This window comes from Lingula anatina, chromosome 3 (assembly GCF_051362555.1).
Source record: "Lingula anatina isolate TDL-2025a chromosome 3, LinAna3.0, whole genome shotgun sequence".
Taxonomy (NCBI): Eukaryota; Metazoa; Brachiopoda; class Lingulata; order Lingulida; family Lingulidae; genus Lingula; species Lingula anatina.
In genome coordinates this window covers 23787622-23809358 of record NC_141769.1, presented here as the reverse complement: position 1 = coordinate 23809358, position 21737 = coordinate 23787622, and the positions used below count along the sequence as shown (strand labels likewise).

General features: G+C 33.5%; 1 protein-coding gene across 2 annotated transcripts in view; it reads right to left on the bottom strand.

The window, feature by feature from the left end:
- The window catches only part of LOC106157617 (nuclear receptor subfamily 6 group A member 1), a 32675-nt gene that overhangs the window by 9023 nt on the left and 1915 nt on the right, over positions 1–21737 (bottom strand). The window contains exon 1 of one of the 2 annotated variants that reach the window (XM_024074821.2): positions 5074–5394. The exons of the other annotated variant lie outside the window; for it this stretch is intronic. Coding sequence (XP_023930589.2) covers positions 5074–5149 — 76 coding nt within the window. The 5' untranslated portion in view covers positions 5150–5394. Of the gene's footprint in view, positions 1–5073; positions 5395–21737 lie in introns of those variants that run through there. 2 annotated transcript variants of the gene reach the window in all.

The following is a 21737-nucleotide window of genomic DNA, read 5'->3' as shown; positions in this document are numbered from 1 at the left end:
TATTATCTTTTTTTTTCAGAATACACCATGACACACGTCAAGATTTTATAGATTATATACTGTACATATACAATGTTTTGTATATGTATAGTATATGTATATATACTATTACTGTACATATACAAAAACATTGTAAAATGAACACAGATTTGTAGTTTAGTAGAATATTATATAATTTTCAAAATATATCAAGAAGCTGATAAAATAACGAGTTGAAAGGAAAGATAAGTGGAGCTCATATAATTTAATTAATCTTTCTCGCCTTCTCTTTTGTAGAGAACTTTGCCTAAAAATCAGGAGCATTTTAAGCGACAAAGTTCAAACTGGTCAATGATTTTTTTAAGTGGCAAAAGCCACCTATGTTACTTATACATATATATGTATGGTTATTTACCCAATAAACACATCCAAAATATTTTAATACATTTGACAAAGAAAAAAATATGACCATTTAAGTTCTTGCGACATTATGATCTTAGAAATATTACCTAGGGCAACTAACGTTTTTCTTGTGTTTGACAGAAAAATCAGATATGAATAAATGAAAGTTTTAACAATAAATGCTGCTGAGATCGTTTGAAAATTGCTCCTTACCGGTTGCTTATGCCATACATAATATCATGCTATTTTTGACATGATTAAATGTATTTATTTCAATTATCTACACAGATGCTTGGCAGTCATTAGTTTCTTTCCCTTTCTTTTATTCTCTCTTGTTTCGGCTAATCATAATTATACATATTTACACCTGTATCAGCAATAACGGTTGATATCTTCAATTCTTCATAATTGGCGACTCGTTGAAATGGGCTTAGAAGCATTTATTAAATTATTCTAAATACGTCAAACAAACGGTATCTCAATTTTAACTCGGCGTTGGTTGGATATTGTAAAAAAACTCTGATTTACACAATTTTAGTGGACGAAAGTAAGACACACGGTGCATAACCACAGCCATGATTTAAAAGTACATAAACCTACGCCAAGTGCACGCATATACCAGGTGAACGTCTCGGAGTTGAATACTTAAACTTTAGAAAACCTCAAATGGACAATTAATTCCATGACATGTACTACAAAACCACAAAACAGTTTAAGTTTCGATCGCAGCTAAGGAGAAAAAAAAATCCTAAGTATCTTTTTTTTTTATTTAGCCACGTTTTCTGTATTATGACAAATTTAACTGGTATTTAATTCAACTCAAAAGATTCGTGAAAAGAAAGCAGAAATAAAAACAATCCATTTTGGACAAACTGAATGTCTATAAATTTCCAAACTGAATTTTATTGCAACATTGGTATGTAGATATTTGTATTTTTTTTAGCTACAATATACACTTTTTCCCGTTGCCCACTATATCCAACCGAAATATCCCTTCTGATTTATTTTCTCCACAAATATTACTAAAAAAAGCTCCCTTATAATTTTTACGTTCGCAAGAAAGATTAACGACAGTTTCACAAATGAGTCGATGAAACCGAAGAATGTGGTGGCAAAGAAACCCTACTTTTAGAGACGAAGTATTTTCTTTTGGAGACAAGCACTCCCATGAGTTATTAGAACATATTTCACACATTAAAAATCTTTACGCAATTACTTACTCGGAATAAGTCATAAATCAGAAATATCTTCCAGAGCAATAAATCACATTTTGAGTGTTTACTCAATTTTAATCTGCTCTTCAATGTCAAGCCCACTTTTGAATGTTTAATTCAGTGCCATATCGTACCAACCCCGGTGGATGGTGTAATGCCAAGAGTTAATTGGACAACCGAAAGTATGCGTTACATTGCACTTGGATGTCAGCAACACCCAACCCTCTTTCACAAGCTCGAGATGAGAACAACTTGTAATGTAATGAAATTTGGAATCAACTCTGGCACGGCTGGACCAATCAAATACGACCACGTCAGCATTTTTTTGAAACGTCATTACTGATTTGCAGTCCCCAAAGAGCTGGATGGAAGCAGGGTCCTGAGAATGGGACTTCGTTTTTAAGTTATAGTATTTGTTATGTTTCTGTCTATATTTCCCATAAGTCAGCTATCGTTAGATAAATAAATTAACTAAAATAGTTGCAATAGTTGCAATTTAAATGATATGAGCAATTGTATGAAAGCAACCTTAGCTTTTCCCTTCCCTGTCATTTTTAAAAAATTGAAAGCATATGATTGAACCAACACACACACACACACACACACACACACACACACACACACAAATGAGGTATAGTTTCTTGGATTTTTATTTTTTCAAGATTTTGTGTATCTTTCATAGGTGAATGAAATCGAATATTTAAGTTCTTGGCAGATTATTGTGTGTTCATAACCTTTAAAAAATTGCCGAAGATATATAATCTTTTTCTTGTGTCTAACACAAAATTAAAATCTTTAAGGGTGTGGTTATCAAATTAGCAATTACATGCAAGGATATTAGTGATCCAAATGTCAAGAAATAAACATTCAAAGTATATGTAATCAGCAATCACTATCGAATTTAAATTGCCAAATTTCGAAACGTCGAAACGTCTATTTCTTGTAAAACATCGGTTTCAGAAATGGAACCGAATAATTTTGTTCTACTTAAGAGAGTAATGAGCAAATTTTGCTTCCGGGTAATAAATTAATAGTCATTGAACCAAAAAAAGTTAATTTTGAGCCGCGGTTGGAGCTAAGGCATACCAGAAGGTCACAAAAGCGTAGTCACGTAACGAAGTCTCAAAGTGGAATTTGAGAGACAAGCTCCTCCCACTCGAGTGCACCTTAACAGTTGAAAAATTTATCGACTTCTCTCGCGGCACTCGCTGGTACGACATTCACTTATGAACCATAAACATAAACGTTCTTTTAAACTTGTCAATTCTAATCATGTAGGTTTTAAGCGATGGGTGTTTTTGACCAGTCTACTCAGTACAATGGGACATTTGCATAAATTGCAATTTCACGTTCACGGATATGTCCTTATTTATTAGCAGCAGTCGAAGACACGTCCGAAAAAAGGGCTGCAAATAATTACTCCTTTTTTAAATTATGGTGCAAAAATAGAAAAATAAGAAAAATAAAACAAGAAGGTACCCAAAACTGCTTCTTTTCAATTTTATTTCTCAGGAAACACAAAGTAAGCCTCGTGTTTACCAATCAGTTATTCCTGCAACTCTTGGAAGAAATCACATTCACAAGATCCTTTTGAACGAGGATAAATTTGATTTCAGTTCATTTTCTAGGTAATGAAATATTGATTAAGCGACTCATTAATCCCACGTAAGTATATTGTAAAAGAATGCCTCTCACGTATTAGATCGTTTCCAATTTATTTAGATTAAGTTTGTAATCAAAAAGCACATTTTTTCGTGCAAGAAACCAATCATAAATATAACCAAATATTACAAAAAAATTAAGTCTAATTGGCATCTAAAATAGATCAACGAAATTGGTTATGTAATCTCTATAGATTCCATTTAGGCGATGTTTTACAGTAAAAAGGCCATCACGGTTATTATGGTATGTCACCAAATTTGCAACGCTCAATAATAATCAATTTCTCAATACAAAATTGGTTAAAAGTCCAAACAGGATCTCAAACTCTCAGTTACAATATTTGTTAGAAAGACGATTTAAAAACGAGGCGCTATACCACATCTTTCTGATTTGGTCTAATTAAATAGTTGTTTGCGTTTTAATAGATAGCATGCAACACAACAACAGTAAAAAAAACCTTCAACACCTACCGGTTTGTAGGGTCGATGGACTTCGAAATGTTTTAAAAACTATCAGCATTATTTTTGAGAAAAGGGTCTCTTTTCCGAGATTTTTCAAATGGAAAATTGCAAAAATTGTTCTGAATCAGCTGCAGAAGTAACATGGGTACATTTTTCGAATTGAGTTTAATTTTTGATAACTCAAGTCAATCATGCTAAGTCTGTGATTTGAATCCTTTGAGTATAATAATAATAATAATAATAATAATGGCATGATTGGCCAACGTTTTCCTTTGGAAAATCAAGAAAAACGTATCACAAAAGGTTTTCTAAAATGCTAAAAAAAAATTGCATGCTAAAAATTAAAAATCAAAGTGAACGTTCCGCTCTCAAACAAATTGCTTGAGTTTGAGTTTGCATTTTGAATTTTTATCAAATATGAAAAAGAATACGAAGTTCACGCTCGGGTTCACCATAGAACATGTCTGTGACTAACGAGTCGTTATTTTTAAATAGTGATTCTTTAGTTACAGATATGTTCTTTAGTTACAGATACGATTAAAATCATTAAATCCAACACAATTAGGTAAGAAATAATCTTTCATGTGAGTAAATTAAGACAAAATGTTTGCCGCATTTTCAAGATAAAACCATGGTTACGAAGTAACTTTGGTATTAATTTCGAATGCTTGACTTTGCAAAATGAAATTTCATTACCTTAATATCATCTAATATTTCTAGAGATCAAAAATACTTTATTGGGCATTTGTGCTTACATTTATGAGCTCTGGTTAACTACACTTTGACTTGACATCCTTTGATTTCTTTAGTAGCATTTTCTACGCGGAACATTCATTTACCATTGAAGTATAAAACCCATTACTAAAAATATTTGACTTCGCCACTACAATATTTGGAAACCAATTAAACCCATTCCATCCCACGCTGTGAAGAGACATTTTTCATGCGTTACAGGGAAGCAAAGAGTTAAAAAAAGCATTAGGTCTAAATTTAAACGCTTTCACAGACAAAGCACACATTTTACAAATAGCTTAGACTCCCCTCGAGGATGATCATGTAAGCTCTATGTGTAACCTTTATGGTAGATTTTCCCCCAACACCTGACCGTGTATCAAAGTCTTTACCCATATTTGTCACATATATGTCTATTAAATAACAACCTCAGACGGTCGACACTGTAAGTCCGTCTTTTTATAGCTTAAACGAATTCAAAGGTTTGTTTAGATCCGCGCATTGCTTTAACACATACGAAGTACACATTAAAGTACGCACGTAGAATTGTGTACGTCATTAACGGACAACACACGTGCGCTGCACTCTAAATGTTCGCGCTGCGCGCCGTCACTTCGTCTCACCTGAATATTGAATGTCCAGCTGTGCTGTCTTCTCACTCCGCTGCCCACTGTCCACTTCGTTATTATCGACGGACATCTTACGAGCCTGATGTAGACCACTTGCTGGTTTTGAGTGACCGGTGAACAATAAACTTCTAACTACAACAGCTTAGTCTGCGGTATCTGTTACCGACGCTGTGTGTCTTTTTGCCGCGGTTTATGATGCCACAAAGCGAAGTATTGTCACTGTGCTTAACTTTATATTTATGTATGAAGTAACCCCTAGCACGCGGGTTGGCCGTATATCACCGAGTATGACCGAAAGTGACCGAATATCTTTAACTCACTGTGTTTTGATCGTAGACATTATGATGCTAAGCGAAAAAAGGCGGGGGTTAATCTGATAAAGATCGACCGTGACTGAAAAACTCAAATTTATGAATTTCATGCAGGAACATTATTAAAACGAAATGAACAAGGAACTAAACTGCATATCCTATTTGCTATTGTTATTCTAAGTTTTGCACGTGTATTTTACACGTTTGTAACAAGTAACACCATAAAATAAGCCCAGAAAATAATATAAATAAAGATTCATCCTTTGTTACTGATACAAGGCGATGTTGTCAAAGAATTTATAAGGTTATTGTTACAATAGAAAGACGAGTCTGCACATCGGTAACGGAAATATTTAATGTTTAGATTTGAAAAAAGTTAAAATTGGTGCAAAGATATATTTAATATTTAATGTATTACTAAAACAAATAGTACCAGAATTGCTAGGTGATTTTTAGGCATACAACTTCTGTGTGAACTGTATGTAGCAAAAAAAAAAAAAAAAAAAGCACGTGCTCTACCTTATGTTTTACTGGATCAACTTGAAAGAAACACATATAATGATTTACTTATGCAGGTGGAAATCAATTCGACGTGGTACATGGAATAATTATTCACCTAGTAGGCAAAAATATGATTCATTGCTTTAACGGACGTTGGCCAATCTCATCTTTTAACTTAAATTATGCATCGACCAAACATACTAAAATTCACATAGCCGCAGATACCACTATTACGTCTTTGATACACAAATTTCCCTTGACCGCAGTCACCCTAGGCTTTGTATTGACATGTCGCGGAACGTTCAATATTGTTTAAGATCTCTTGTGCTCCTAAAAGTACGCAGAGCTTTGGTTTGATGCGGTGTGAGAACTATTAAATTATTCTGGTAGATTTTGACTTACGTTAAATAAGATTTTACATTGTTACAAAAAATATTCTCATATAGATATGAAAATTAGTGTCATGAGAGCTTGTGTGTGTTTGTTTGCGAACGTTTTCGTGTGTGTGTGTGTGTGTGTGTGTGTGTGTGTGCGTGTGTGTGCATGCGCTCGCGCCAGTCTGTTTGATTGTGCGTGTGTGTTTGAGGGGTCCTATAATGGGCTGGGATGGGGTAGAGTCCTTCATGCTTATGGGCAAGAGAAATGTTGTTTACTAATGCAAAGATGCGTATTTCGTCTTTTGTAACCAAAATTATAATTACAGAAATACATGTAACCCTAAACTGAGATTTAATAAAAAACATTAGCGATAGCACATAAACCGCACTTATCACATATTTTAAACCACCTCTTCAAAAGGATCGGCATTTTTACAGGGTAGTGGATAAAGAAATTCATTACACGGCCGACCAAATATTTTTCATCTGACCAGCGAGCAACTGACCACAATGACGGTGGATTAGTGAGTGATGGTCAGTTATCAGATGGTCAGTGTTTACCCACTGTAGCGGGGAAAAAGACATTAAGACGATTTGTAGCTGTTTGTAATTTTGCATAAGTAATCGTTGCATTATGTGATATATATAAATATATCAAAAGTAGTTGGTAGTTAATGTCGCTCAATTGTTAACGACTTGGGGCCAGATGGTGTGGAAATACGCAACATACAGGCCAAGCTTTGATTGATTCAGATTGCAAAGTTTTAATTACGCCAGTAGAATGACACGTTTTCTTAATTTGTGGGGCCCTTTGCCCTTTACACTATAAAAATTATGAAAATCATCCTTGTGTAATGCACATCTATCGATTTATTTATCTTTACATTGGTGTGCAGCTCCTTAACAAATCTTAATATCATTTAACCCTGTGTTACACCACATTTGCGACAGCTTGGAGAGCGAATATGGTTCGCTCTAGATTTCACAATACTCAGAGTGGATCAAAATTTGTTCCAAGTCCGATCCAAAATGGGCAATAATAAACGTATTGTTATAAAAAAATTATCTACAACTCCCTGTCCGTGTGAGAGACTGCATTTGACCCGTGCTCAGTGGACGGTAACACATGGGCGTAACTGGCCACGGCTAAGTCTGGGCCATCTGGGGTGACCAGACCACAATATAGATCAGGGTCGGGGAGCGGTCATCGGGGTTTGTGATGGCCATCGTCACGAGACTGGTGGACGCCGGGTAGCACATGCTTGAAAGCAGGAGGGAGTGACAACTGCGTTATTTAAAAAAAGTAGATAACGCTTTACGAAGGTGGGGACTGCCCGCGGGGTTTTAAGGGGGAAAATACAATATTTTTCTGGGGCCCCTAAAATTTTCTATCTCAAAGAAAATGTTTCACATTAGATTTGCTATCTCTAAATTAAGATGTAACAGAGGTGATCTTTACATCATGTAAGACGAGAGCTTTGTTGCATCTATATTCTTGAAATAGTTGCTTTCACCTTACATATTGTAACCTTGAATATGTGGATTTTTAACTTCTATATATATTGGCCGAATAAACTCTTATCTTATCTCAACTTATCTTAACATATCCCAGTTTTGTTACTGGCAAAAACGCATAAAATGTTCCCATTTGAAATTTGTGTTTATTCATTTTGAAATTTGATAATGACCGCGTTTGGACATGAAGGAATTATTTTCCTTTCAAAACATGTACTTTACCTCAAAGTTGTTATTGACATTGAGTAGACAAATAGCTATCATCACATTGCTGTGGTCAGTATGTTAATAATGTGGGGGTTTATGAACATCTATGACGGGCCATTTCAGCGTGAAGGAGCCGTGACCACAAAGATGGTAAAGTTGATGGTCATTTCAATGTCCAAATGTCGCCCAAGGTTACTACGCAGAGCTGGCGAAAGAGTCACATGTTAATAGGAAAAGGTAGTGCGAGAGACGGAAAGTTGTGCACAAGAAAAATGAAAAAAAGAAGCAAAGGGAAATATATAAAGAAAACAATGCTTGCTTTTCAAAGATCAATAGTTTTATACTAAAATTTACTTACTCTTGATGAAGCTTTTTATCTAATAAAAAGATGGTTAATTTTGTACAAGAACAAAATGTGACGGAAGAAGGATTCTGTGTTTGTGAGTGTGTGTGTGTGTGTGTGTGTGTGTGAGAGAGAGAGAGAGAGAGAGAGAGAGAGAGAGAGAGAGAGAGGTTGCATTTATTATCGAATAGTTAATTTATCAAATAAAAAAAAACTCCATTAATTTTACCGCCTCATGTTTCAATTTTTAAAGTATGACGTTGTGTTAATAATTGCTAGTAGTTAATGTCTGCCGTTGTTCGAAGAAAATCCCATACAGTTAGTCTAAGCGGTTATCGAAATTTGATTTTTATATTTCCGCAATCCTGGACAAACGTTTATACTACTCTTGTACTAATCTTACGTTAGCGACTAGCAATAATAATAATAATAATAATAATAATAATAATAATAATAATAATAATAATAATCTCATTATTAAAATATTATTATTATTAATGAAAAATAATAAATAAACAAAATAAGATAAATTTATAATAAAATAAATGGTAATAAACAGTATGTTTCTTTGGAAATATTGATGTAAGTTTTATTTTCATCGGTATGTATTTAACAATAAAACATGAGGTATTAACGGCTCTTAGAGCGATATCAAACATAAGCGTATATTTATAAGAAAAAAAAATTGTATTTCAGATAAAAAAAAAAAAACTGGAAGTTTTTTGCACATTGTGCATTTGCATTTTTCACCCACCAAGTGGTCATAAGTATCTTTAAGTCACTTAAGTATTCTCATTTACTCCAACAGTTTGACAGTTGCCGTGCACAATGATTTGAACGACCCAGCTACTGCGCACTAACTCCACGGGGACTCTTGCTGAATGCAAGCAGATTAACTGACTGACTCCCCTCTTTTTTCACCAGCTTCTGTGTATTCTAATCAACGACAGGAGGATGCGTATTACTGCTTTTATTATCCCCCAAAAAATGTCGTAGTGCCCGATAGTTTAATTTTCAAGGATTTTTCAATAATTATTTAGTTTATTACAAAAGTGCAATGTAACTGGACAGAAGTTAAATTTTTATGTATCAAATGACTGAATTTAATTTGAAGGGCAGTCATAAGAGTGCATTGCATACTAATACATGCCATTTCTTGTAGTTCTTATTTTGAAGGGCAATCATATCAAAAATAAACATGTTTTATGGAAATAACAGCATAAAAATAACATTTTCTGTTTCTGTCAATTGTAAATCTGACATTATACATTCAGGAGACATTTAAGGACTGTTTATGTCACAGGTGACACTTGTCCCATGTCCTAACCCCAAAACTCCAACAACCTAACCTGCACTGATCATTTGGGATCCCGGACTTCCATTCCTAGGACCACCATTCCTGGCACACTTGATACAAACAGAGTGTAACCAACAGCCTGTGGGGATAGATGTTCATGCCAAAGCAAACCTCGAACACATAAGCTACCAGAGACCACGCTGCATAGCGGACACCGTTTGGTGGAAAACCGAAAGTAAAATTAAGTAACAAGTGATATTGTCCATCCATATCAGCAAGTCAGCCCAAACTATTTGTCTTAATAGAATGTGAAAATATAAAAAAAGGCCATGGCTCAGGAAGAAGGGACGTAAAGATGGGCATTCAAAGTGGAATAATTCGTACACTGTAGCGATGTTTAGTATATTTTCAAAAAAGTTAAATTCGTTCACCTTTGATGGCCAGTGCTGCCACTAGAACCCAGGGGCAAGGATTAAGTCACGTTTAGAAACTAGTCAGAATAGCATCATTAAACCTCAGAACACTATTTACAGAGTAAATTAACATATATATATATATATTAATTTACTTTATTATTTTTACTGTATTATTTATTCAAAATAGTTTAAAAAAATGATTCCTTTTGGATTTTTTTGTAAAATCAAAAGAAATGTTTTGAAAAATATTATTTCTTAGCTCGACTCCAGGTGACGTTCAACAACAACTTATTTCCGGAGCTTTCTGATTGTCTGTGGATCGCAATGAGCACTACCATGTCTTTCTTTACTCTAAACTTTACTATACCAACAAAACAAGCTTTTGGAGACTATGGACATATCGACGTCAAGTGGAAGAGGAAAACAGGATTTCACTGAAATAGAGGTAACGGTGCTAAGGATGAGGGCACTGTCCCTACCGTTGCAACGGATGTCTAGTTGCTGAGGTCTTAATTGCAAAATTGGACATCCGCATCTAGGAACGACGTTTTGACAAATAGAAAAATGCACACAGCACAACTAACGCAATTCCAAATCCTTGCCCGTGGAAGGACGTCAAATAATAATAATAATAATAATAATAATAATAATAATAATAATAAAGAATACAGGTTACTTAACAAAAAATATAAACTAGCAAATGAATAACACGCGCATCGTGTTTGGCAACTGTGCGCTCACATCTGACGACTATCAAAAAATAATAACAAAACAGAAAAGTGAATTTGATGCATCTGTTGTCAACCGGGTGTCATTTTTATCTTTAAAAGAACTGCCCTTCGGCGATATGCCTTCTATTGATTTTTACAATTGTTGTTATCTATTCAAATAATATTCTTATCTATTTGAAGAAATTTTTTCCTGGAATAATGTTAAATCAAGAATATATGACATAATCAAACACAAGTCATAGATGACCCCAGATGTGTACCTTTTCTCCAGTTCATTTGTGCTAATGTAGTCTTTTGGGCCTGGTCTTGAAGCACTTTTTTTACAATTACTGCTGTAAGTAATTTGTTTATATGTATGATGGGCAACCGTGCTTCGTATTAAATCTCTCGTTCACTATAGAAATTGACTCAGTCCAAAAGCAAATAACTTTTTTGTAATGCATCAAAGTATCATATTACGAAGGCTGGCTGAAGGCTAGTGGAATATGAAGTAATCAAAGTGAAACAAATTCAGCTTTTTATTGGATAAATTGGATAAAATAAAATTTTTCTTGTGTGGGGCCAATACAGTTTCCTAATCTTTAGTGTACGTCGTATGCTATCATCTGCGTAACAATATTATTATTATTATTATTATTATTATTATTATTATTATTATTATTATTATTAAAACTCTGGCCTGGGAATTGACTTTCCATGATCAGACGTTGGGTGTATAAGTGCCTCATTATGTCACTGCTTCTACTTAGAATATCAGGAGAGTTATGACATTTTCCAAGTTATTTGTTTATTTATTAATCTCCGATTGAAGGTTATGAATTCAATTCAATTTATTCCTGTATTAGATTAATCACAGTATGTGAGCAGAAATCAAATTAAAAAGATTTTTCTGAGAGATATCAGATACTCTAAAATGCGTAATTACGGCATATCGCTTTTTGAATCTGACATTTGAAATGGTCATTACAGGGATGTTGCAAAAGGCGTAATTCAAAACTTCATTGTACCACAGGAATTACAAAGAATTCATAAAGAAAAGTATTTCATTGAATCATCATGAAAGATTTTAGTTGTTGAAGTTAGTCATTGAAGTCTACTTTTTATATTTGCTCTTTTTATTTTGTTAAAATATTTCTTTCTTATGAAATCAGCAATTGAAAAAAATACTTGACACACGGCTTTTATAATGCTATTTGCCCGTCGTTTCATCACTTTTACAATTGAAATTGTTCCATCTTTTTCACAACTGAAAATGTTCTGTCCTCCTTTAAAATATACTTCCTGCAAATCAGCATGAGTCAGAGACGTTCAAAATAGCTTTTAACGCATGTTGATTGGCTGATAAAAAAACGACTTTTTTGTATAGGATAAGATTTTAATTTCTCATTTTGAAAGATCGCTTGTTTGAATATTATATCATAGAAATGTTACCGTAGTATTAGATTTGGAAATGATGGGAAGATTTTGGAAATTAACGTATAGTATTCACTTTTAATTATTTTTAAAAACATTTGTCTCCTTTGTCTCCTTTTTCCAAAACTTGACTTCCAAGAAAAGTTTCAAAACGTTGAATTGAGTAATAAAGTATAGACTTAACCGCAAGGGATTGCAAATGAAAGCTTATATAATCTGAATTACGTAATGTTGCTTTTCAGACAGGTATATGTATATATCCCTATTAATTTTTTATGTTTTATAAATTTTACTGATATCGTAAAGGAAACAATCAAGTACTAATTTATTATCATCTAGAAAAAAACGTTGCCAATTATTTTCATCGATTACCAGTTCAAACTATAAACCTCACACATGTATTTTTAGGAATACTTTTTCTCTACTTGACTTTAAAGAAAAAAGTGACATTTTTACGAAGAGTGCTATTTTCATTTTCAATAATAGAATTTACATGACTTCTGAATACGATCACTGGGTGTTTAAAAAGAAAACAATGCGATTAAAAGCGGACCAAAATGCAAAGTGCTTCCGGTCTAACTTACATATCCTTCAACTTCGATTATAAGGATATGCTCATCAATTATACCCACTAATTTTCCAAAGGTTTACTTGAAATAATGTTTAAAAGAATAATTTAGTTGGTTACCGGATATTGCTGGACAACTTTGAAAGCTGTTAACATTTTTTTAAAGTCTTTTTGCAGGTTTAAAAAAAATCTTTAACTGAGTATCCAACATGTGACAACGTAGCAATTTGGTGTAATATATGTAAATTAATCACTTTGTTATTGATATCAAAGCAGAACTGTGAGTAAACAAAGGAATAAATTTAGTTGGTGATAAAAGAAAGATTACGGTGTAAAGCGTGGCAATGTTCGTTTAACGGACATTCCACGAAAAAGGTTTCAAATCCAAAACGAGAAATGCAAAAATATGAACTTTTTTTATATTTGTCTAAATATGAACTTTGCAAAACTGGGAAACTTTTTAAATATCTTTCTAAAGAAAATGTATTCAGAGAGTAACAGAGATGCTTTACCCACATCATTACTTCTATTAAAAAAATGTACGTGTAAACGAAGTATACTATTTTTTTCGTTACGGATGTTAAGCAATATTATTATTGGGTTATACGTGTATTTCAATTATGCCACGGGTCTAAAGTTCTTTTTTACTTATTTAACTAAGATTCTGTATGTGTCAGAAAATATTATTGCCACCTTTGGATTTACTGTCCAACGTATAAGAATTACGGTGCAAACATTTTGGTATTAAGTCACACTTATAATAAGAAAACAAAACTTGTAATATTATAATTTTAATATTTTAGAAATCACTGGGGACGGACATGTTTTAATGTCATAAGAAATGTTTTTGTATATAGTCCTATCAATAAAGTATGAAACAGACCTTATTCAATCAGCAGGACACATCTAATTTGCAGGTGAAAAAATTGCAATTTCGTAACGGAGGTCAAGTTAAAATGATACCATAGCTTTTAGATAAAAGCTAACTTTGGAAGCAGCATTCGTGTATACTTACAGATGCGCAAGTTAAATTAATAAGGGGCTAGAGTAAATTTTTTTGCAATTCATAATTTTTGTAAAGGAGGTAACAAAAATAGGTGGTATGCATTCTTAATTAGGTATTATTCGCAGGGTCCACTTGCTGAACAATTGAGAATTTGTTTTAGAAAGTAGTTGATCCTCTGCCATCAGAAATGAGCATACTGACTGTCTACAGTTTTTTTTTTTTTTGCAAATAACTGAGGTTAGGCTCTGTGAGTATACAAAGGAATAAATTTAGCTGGTGATAAAGGAAAGATAACGGTTAACGGATATTCCAAGAAAAAGGTTTCAATTCCAAAACAAGAAGTGCAAAAATATAGCTTTTTTATATTTTTCTTCAGAAAATATATTCAGATAGTAACAGAGATTTTTTTTACCCACACCGTTACTTCTCTATTAAAGAAATAATAATGTAAGTGTAAACGCAGTATACTATTTTTCGGTACGGATGTTAGGTAATAGCATTATTGGGTTATACATGTCTTTCAATCATGCCATGGGTCGAAAGTTCTTTTTACTTCATGCATTCTTAATTAAGTAATATTCCCAGGATCCACTTGCTGATCAATTGAGAATTTTTTTAGAAAGGAGTTGATCATTTGCCATCAGAAATGAACATTTTAACTGTCTAAGTTTTTTTTTTCAAATTAGGCTCTGAAATGTAACATCTCAACTTCTGTTTATAACATTCTGTATGGTGTGTACACATTGTATATAATGAAAAAGTACCACTATTTTTTTAAGTAAATGTTTTATGAATTAAAGAAAAGGACAAAAATGTCATTCATAAGCATTATGACTTTTCTTATCTTTATTTTTAAAATGTTTCGGAGGTGAGGGGTTGCTGATTTATTTACCAGGTTTAACAAAAAGAAACATGTATGCAAATTAAATAAGGACAAACAACGCAAAAAAGGTGGAAACGTATAAAAGATTTCTTGCCTCATATTAACTATATTACTAAAGCAACACGACATAATTGTGCTTTTCGTGGCATATAGACGCTCAGGATCCCCGTCAAGGTGAGTTCTACTGTGAATTGCTTTTTTTTTAATAAAGAGAACACTTGGGATCTCTATTGTTGACATTTTGGATAATTTGGCATGTCACCAACAACAATCTCATTGTAAAACACTGAAAATTGCAATATTCCATACACGTTTATTGCTGAAAATAGACTGCGACAGGTTTTTTTTCGAAAGTGGAACCCTTCGTGGAATGGCTCTTAAAAGCATTTCTTTATTTCTTTATTGAAAGCTGTTGGTACAAAAGACCATAGAATATATGTTCACGGCACATTTCCTCGGTGCTTCACATTTGACAAACAATTTTTTTTTTGCATTGTTTTTTTTTTTCTTTTTCATAGTTAACCTTGCTTTAATTGCAAGTATCATCTCATCTTACAGTATTTTCTTGGCATCCAATTAATTCACTTGCATAAAAAACACAAAAGGAAAATGACCAATTTTACTTAGGGCATACAACTAAGCATCCCCAATAATTCTAAGCTTATCTCCGTTCCCCAGACACCCTGGTTTTTATAGGTTGACCTCTCAGCCTAGGACACCTGAGTCGACATGTCCCGACCAGTTTGCACTCATTAAACCTGACTCCAACTGAACCCAAGCGTTTTTGTCAGACATGCTTTTTGCATGTCTCGGAAATGACTCAATCAAAGAATATATCGGAATATAATTATGAACGGAATGAACTTAAGGGAAAGGGAGGGACAGTCATTAGAGTGGGGACAGGGCATGATATACTGGTACTGGTCCATGGCTAATGAAACAGTTTGAAATCGATGAACTCGTTTGAGGAGAGAGGAGTGGCTGGAGGATCATTGTTGCCAAGCAAAGTGATTGATAGCTGCTCAGTTTGTTCCATATCTCAGATTTGATTCAAATTGAGGTGTGTGTGTGTGTGTGTGTGTGTGTGTGTGTGTGTTTATGAGAGGTAATAAAGCTCTTAGATATAAACTTTTCAAATTATAATATATAGTTTGAGACACGCAAAATTTGTTATTCAAATTTTAAGGTATAATTTTGTTTGTTTGAAAAAGGATACAGGATACAATTTATGAAGGAAAATGCATCATGTTCCTTTGGTGTGAGAAAAGTCCTAAACTGGATTAAAAATCTTAAGACGTACATTTTGAGAAAAAAGTATTCGATAGATAAGTAAGTTTATGTTTTTTGGGGTTTCATGATATACAGGTATGGGCCATTTTGCGCATATGTGGTTTGTTCTCTACCAATTTTTGACGTATTTATTTATTCATTTATTTATCACTGCACTGCATAATTATGCTAAAACAATCAAATTGTTATTTCTTAGCGTGTATCTCTTGCATTTGTATAGCATAAATTATTCATGAATCATACATTTTCATTGCATAAAATTCAGAAATAAATACAAATAAGCATAAATAAATTATTTGGTTTCACTTTTTTCGTCTCTCAAACATGCTTCGTATCTTTAGTGAGGGTAGGACCAGGTAAGTACTTGTTTCTCACTTATTCAGACTATCAAATGTGAATATTTTTTTCATTCAGAAATAAAAAATGTTTACACTAATAGGACACCATTACTATTGATTCGAATTAAAAAAATATGGATCATATTTTATTTGAGTGTGTATTCTTTAAATAATAATTGAACATGTAGCAGTCTATGGGCGTGTGTATGACGTGCACATATTCTGAAAAATAAGTATACTCCTTGAAAAACTAAATGTAGTAGACCATGCATTTCTCGGAAAGAGAGCTACCTTCATCTTTGTTGTAAAAAATAGGAAATTTGCTATCCGGGTCAACATGTGGTTGGGGAGTAAATAATCACATAAATGGGAAAGATCTGATACATATATCTAATAAAAATCAAGTGAATCACTCCCATTCTGTAGTTCAATACCAATATACAGATGGCTATATTAACAGTTTGAAAAAATTAATCTTGGCAGGGGTATAGACATATAATCATAATTGCATTGCAGATTGATTTTACTGTTGAATTCATTTTTGTATAAAAGAAATTGCATACCATTCGCTTCCTTTCGAAAAGGTCTTTTCCTATATTTTATAAACTCATATCTTGCAAAACAGTTGGGAGGACAGCTGGGTTTTAAAACGCTAAATAAAACTCAAAAGTATTCTATGTTGTCATCGAATATGCACAGAAAACTCAAAATTTTGAGTTTTGCTTGAGCTTTAGTACAAAATGTGAGAGAGAGAAAAAAAAGGAAATTAAAACTTATAATTAAACTCTATTCACCAACCAAAATATTTCTATGTAAAATATTTCCATGTGATTTCTCTTTAGAATGAGGATATACTTGGGCAAAAACAAGATATGCAAAATTAAGTGAGGTCGTTACATATTGACAGATATCGAGCGCGTTCAGAGACAAAAAATTCTGTGCACACCTTAAACTCTGCGTATGTCTCAGTACATGAGTGCAGTATGTAAAAACATATGGCATCCATGCCAATTTACAAACATGCTTTTTTTTCTAGAGAGTCAACGCCTACGCATTTAGTCAAACGAAACGTAGACATAAGCGCGATGCCACGTTCACCTAAACACGGATTATGCAGCACCAAACAATACAAGACACCGTTCGCCCCTGTGATTGGAATACCCTTTTCTATTGCAGTATAAAATCTCCAAAAACTAAGTTATTTTGTATGGCCTGGAGCGGCGGTAACAAGGTGTTTCAGTACGTCCTCTGCGGTATAGTCAAGTACAACGTTAATAGATCGGCACGAAATCACGCAAGGGTTCACTCGGTGCATTTTTTTATCTAGGTCAAACGACTGAAGCAGAAGCTAGGCAAACGATAGGGATTTATGAGCCGTTTCTGTTTTTAGTCGCGTGATGGAATGATATATATCATTACTGCATAATATGTTATGTCACATGCGTCAGTTAATCATTATTTGTTGTGACATTGGATTTTGATAAATATAATGAATAAAATACTATTTTCCCTCATGTTAGCATTGATTACTAAAGTTCTCTTGCGGCAGATGAAAAAGTCATCCCAACCGTTGGTATCTTTGGAGATTTTTATACACAGACACAGAGCTGGGGCACGACTCCACCTGGCTGTTTCTCCGATAGGGACCAATATGAATGAAAACAATTATTAAGACGAAAACAATGTACATTATTCGGCTATTAATAGATATTTAATGACTTTGGTCTTTCTGTTTTTGGAATAATGCGCTGAACTATGGGTCAATTTTCGTTTTGATAAAAAAATATGGTTGTGGACCTAACATATGGGTCACAACATATAACGTGCAGAGATAAATTTAAAATTATTTCAGACATCAAGGGCAGTAGGTAGCGACATTTGACACTGACAGGTAACACCTCGCGTCAATCACTTATATCCCGATGGCGGGAGGAAAAATTATCTGTAATATTTATGTCTAGCGACATATGATGAGAGGACATTCATGAATTCTAGGTAAATAGCACTTGAGTTTTTTTAACCACAAACACTGACAACCATCACTAATTATTGTATACATAACAGAAAATATATTTTTCAATTCAATGAGTAAAAACAAAAATAACCTCATAACTGCCAACGCTTCTATGTTTCTCTCTCTCTCTCTCTCTCTCTGCGTGTCACTGTCTGCTTCCTCTACCCATCCTTCCTCCTTCTCTCTGTCTCTCCCCCCCCTCCCCAATCTAAATCTCTCCCGTTGCGTGACAGAAGAGGTATTTGATGATGTAAATAGCGTAGCCCGCAAGGGCCGCAGGGGACAGGCGTACCGCTGACGCTGACACGACCGAGGTTACTCGGTGCATTTTCTACCACAACGTGTATACAGCGAGAGATTATTACTTGCACTTAAAAAAAAAACGTTAATCATAGATCACATTGCCATCAAATCATTAGATTTAAGATTCATTAAGAACAGTGAAGAGTCTTCTTTATGTTTGGAATATATATGCTTTTTTCATCTACGTTAATAGTGTGTTTTGGAAGTAAGATTGTATTGTAAACAACTGTATTGCATACATGTATTTCACTGAATATTTTAGAAACTGTGGAGTGAATTATTAATATTTCATTGGCTAAATCACTCAATAATGAATGCCTCTCTAGAATAATCCAACAAAATTAATATGACGAATCTCAGCAAAAATTGGCCGAGAATTACTAAAAAATTCCTGCAAAGCTACTTTTTATAATTTGTGTACTTTCTTAAATTTAACATGTCTGTCAAAGAAAAAATATAATTACATTTGCAAGGTTTATAGTTACTTACCATAAAGGAAGAAGGTAAATATACTTGAAAAAAGGACATATTGTAAATACACCGCCTCAAATGCAAGCAGAATAAAATGAAAAGCACCATTGTATCTCTGACAGAAATACATTTTAATCCTAATGATCATAACATTTAAAAATGGCAATAATTTGGTACAACGTCAAAGTAATTTTCCAAGAAAATGTCTTAGTAGGGTTATCAAATAAAATTCTCGAACAATCAATATCCCATGTTGCATAGAAATATTATAAATATCGATATTTCCATCGATATTGTTCACTTGATAGTGTGAATGTTTTCGATAATTTGAGATAAAGGAGCCAAAAAATACGGATATAGATAAAAAAACTACGTATAACTGACTTTGAACATGTAAGTTCATCTGAGTAGTTGTTGAGAAGGCTACTCAACATTGCACTGCATACACGTAGCCTTCAATACGAATGAATAATCCATACTACTACTGCTACAGTGCACTCCATTGGCTGATATACATGTAAGTTCTCTCTGTCACTGTACACTCAGTTGAGAATTTTGAAAAATACAGCTTAACTGACTTTATGAGAAATTATCATTTTGCTATCCACGACTAGTTATCTAATGTATGTATTTGTGACATTTTTGTGTTTATTTGATTTATTTGGCTATATGATAAATGGATGCATGAATGAATACACCGTTTCTCATTTTGTCCTATAATTGTCACGTGTTAGTTGTTAAGGTGTGTAAATACTTAATGTAACTATCTAAATCATATCTTTGATACACTGTATGACAGTGAAAAATTCAGAAGTAAGTTTATCGTTAACTGCACAATGAGACATATTTACAGAGCTGCACTTAATTATACAATTAAAAGTTTGCTAGGGTTATTTGTGAGGATGACATGATGAAATTTCCCATCAGAATTATTGCAATTTTATTTCAGTCTGAAAATATCGATATTTATATTTCTATGCACGTATATTTACCAAGACGTCCACAAAAAGAGTCGGTAATAAAATTATCAGAGTATAATAACAGATGTTCGTCTCTGCTCTGGTCAAACATGAAAGAGTCCAGTTGATCAGACAGAAAAAGAGAGAATAGTCAGTAGAAAAATATGAAAACCTGAATATGAAACGCATGATTTATCTGCATTTTCTAAATACCTCCGAACAATAGCTGTTGAAAGCACAAGGACTTTTTTTATAATTATCGTATTATAAGTTTTCAAAAATAGCAAATGATAATTTGTATTAATTACCCATTAAAATCTAATTTATGATTTTCCTGGTTAACATGTACTAAAGAGGAAAAGAAGGAAAACAAGAAGCAGACCGGCGATGGAATTTACAATATTTATCAAAAGGCTAAATAAGATATTATAATATAAACACGTGTGTAGTGCAACACGAATTATTCCAATAAGGAAGTGAAATTGCAAAGACATTGAGGAAGATAGATTATAGATTAACAGGTATAAGTATAGCACAAATTGAACTTATGGGAAATAATATAATAGTATACAGTGTTAAATATGCATGGTACCTTGTAGCTAATGCCCACCACATAGGTGAAAAGCCAATGCGCGACAAAAAAAATCCCTTAGACAAGAAATGTAGGTTATCGCATTACGTATACATGTTAGTCTATAGCGGAGTTCTACGCAAGAAAGAACAAACTAACTACGCTCGTTTAGACTGAAAAAATTGCACTCACGGAACATATTTAAAAAAACAAAATCAACTGAAAATTATGCGATCTAATCCTGGTCACTGAGTAATCACTGACTGCAGCATCAAGTTAATTACTAAGAAACAAAATAAAGCAAAACTATTAATACTTATTGGACCGACACTTAATCTTGCCACGTGTTAATTTGGACTTGTAGTGGATCCCTTAAAGATCAAATACACAAATGCTTGAAGACATGATGCAATCACACATATATCACATTAAGATTATGTAATTGCATCCATCCAAAAATTATGTGAGGAAAGACCAGAGCGCGTTTCCTTAAAACTGACCGTTTACGGTAATTAACGAGGGACATTAAAGAAAGAGAAACAGATGTTGGAGACATGGCATGACAAAGTGAAGAAAGATCAACCTGGCCAGTCGTAATATACATGTATATCATCCTCATGGCTGAAGATTTGCTTCAATTTGAGACATCTTTTAAAATGCATTGGGCAAATCCCTGCTATATAGTTTTGTGGTATCATCATCTTGGTAAAAACAATGATACATTTTAACCAATCTTATTATCAAAGGTCAAAGGTCGCCATTTGGAGTTAGACATGTCCTCATATCAAGACATAATCGACAAAGAGATCAAAACAAATTCCATGAGGTTTCTTGAATATTGCCACAAAGGTTCTGTATTTTAACGTTACACACCAAAGGGAGAGAATGTTGGCGTGAGATTATCAGGGATAATCGCAGGCAAATTTGGTCATTGTTAAAATACAAGGCGACTGTCATCTCAACATGATTTTCAGAAACTGGAAATTGTTGTTCTTGATGCCGCTACAGGTAGTCTGTAAATTGTACTGTTAGCATAATGGCATTATGATAGTGTGGAATAAGATTTACTTTGCTATGGTTGGCAATTATCTTCTTCCGGTCATGATATAAGTTTTCGTGTAAAAATTGCCAAGTAAAGGTTATG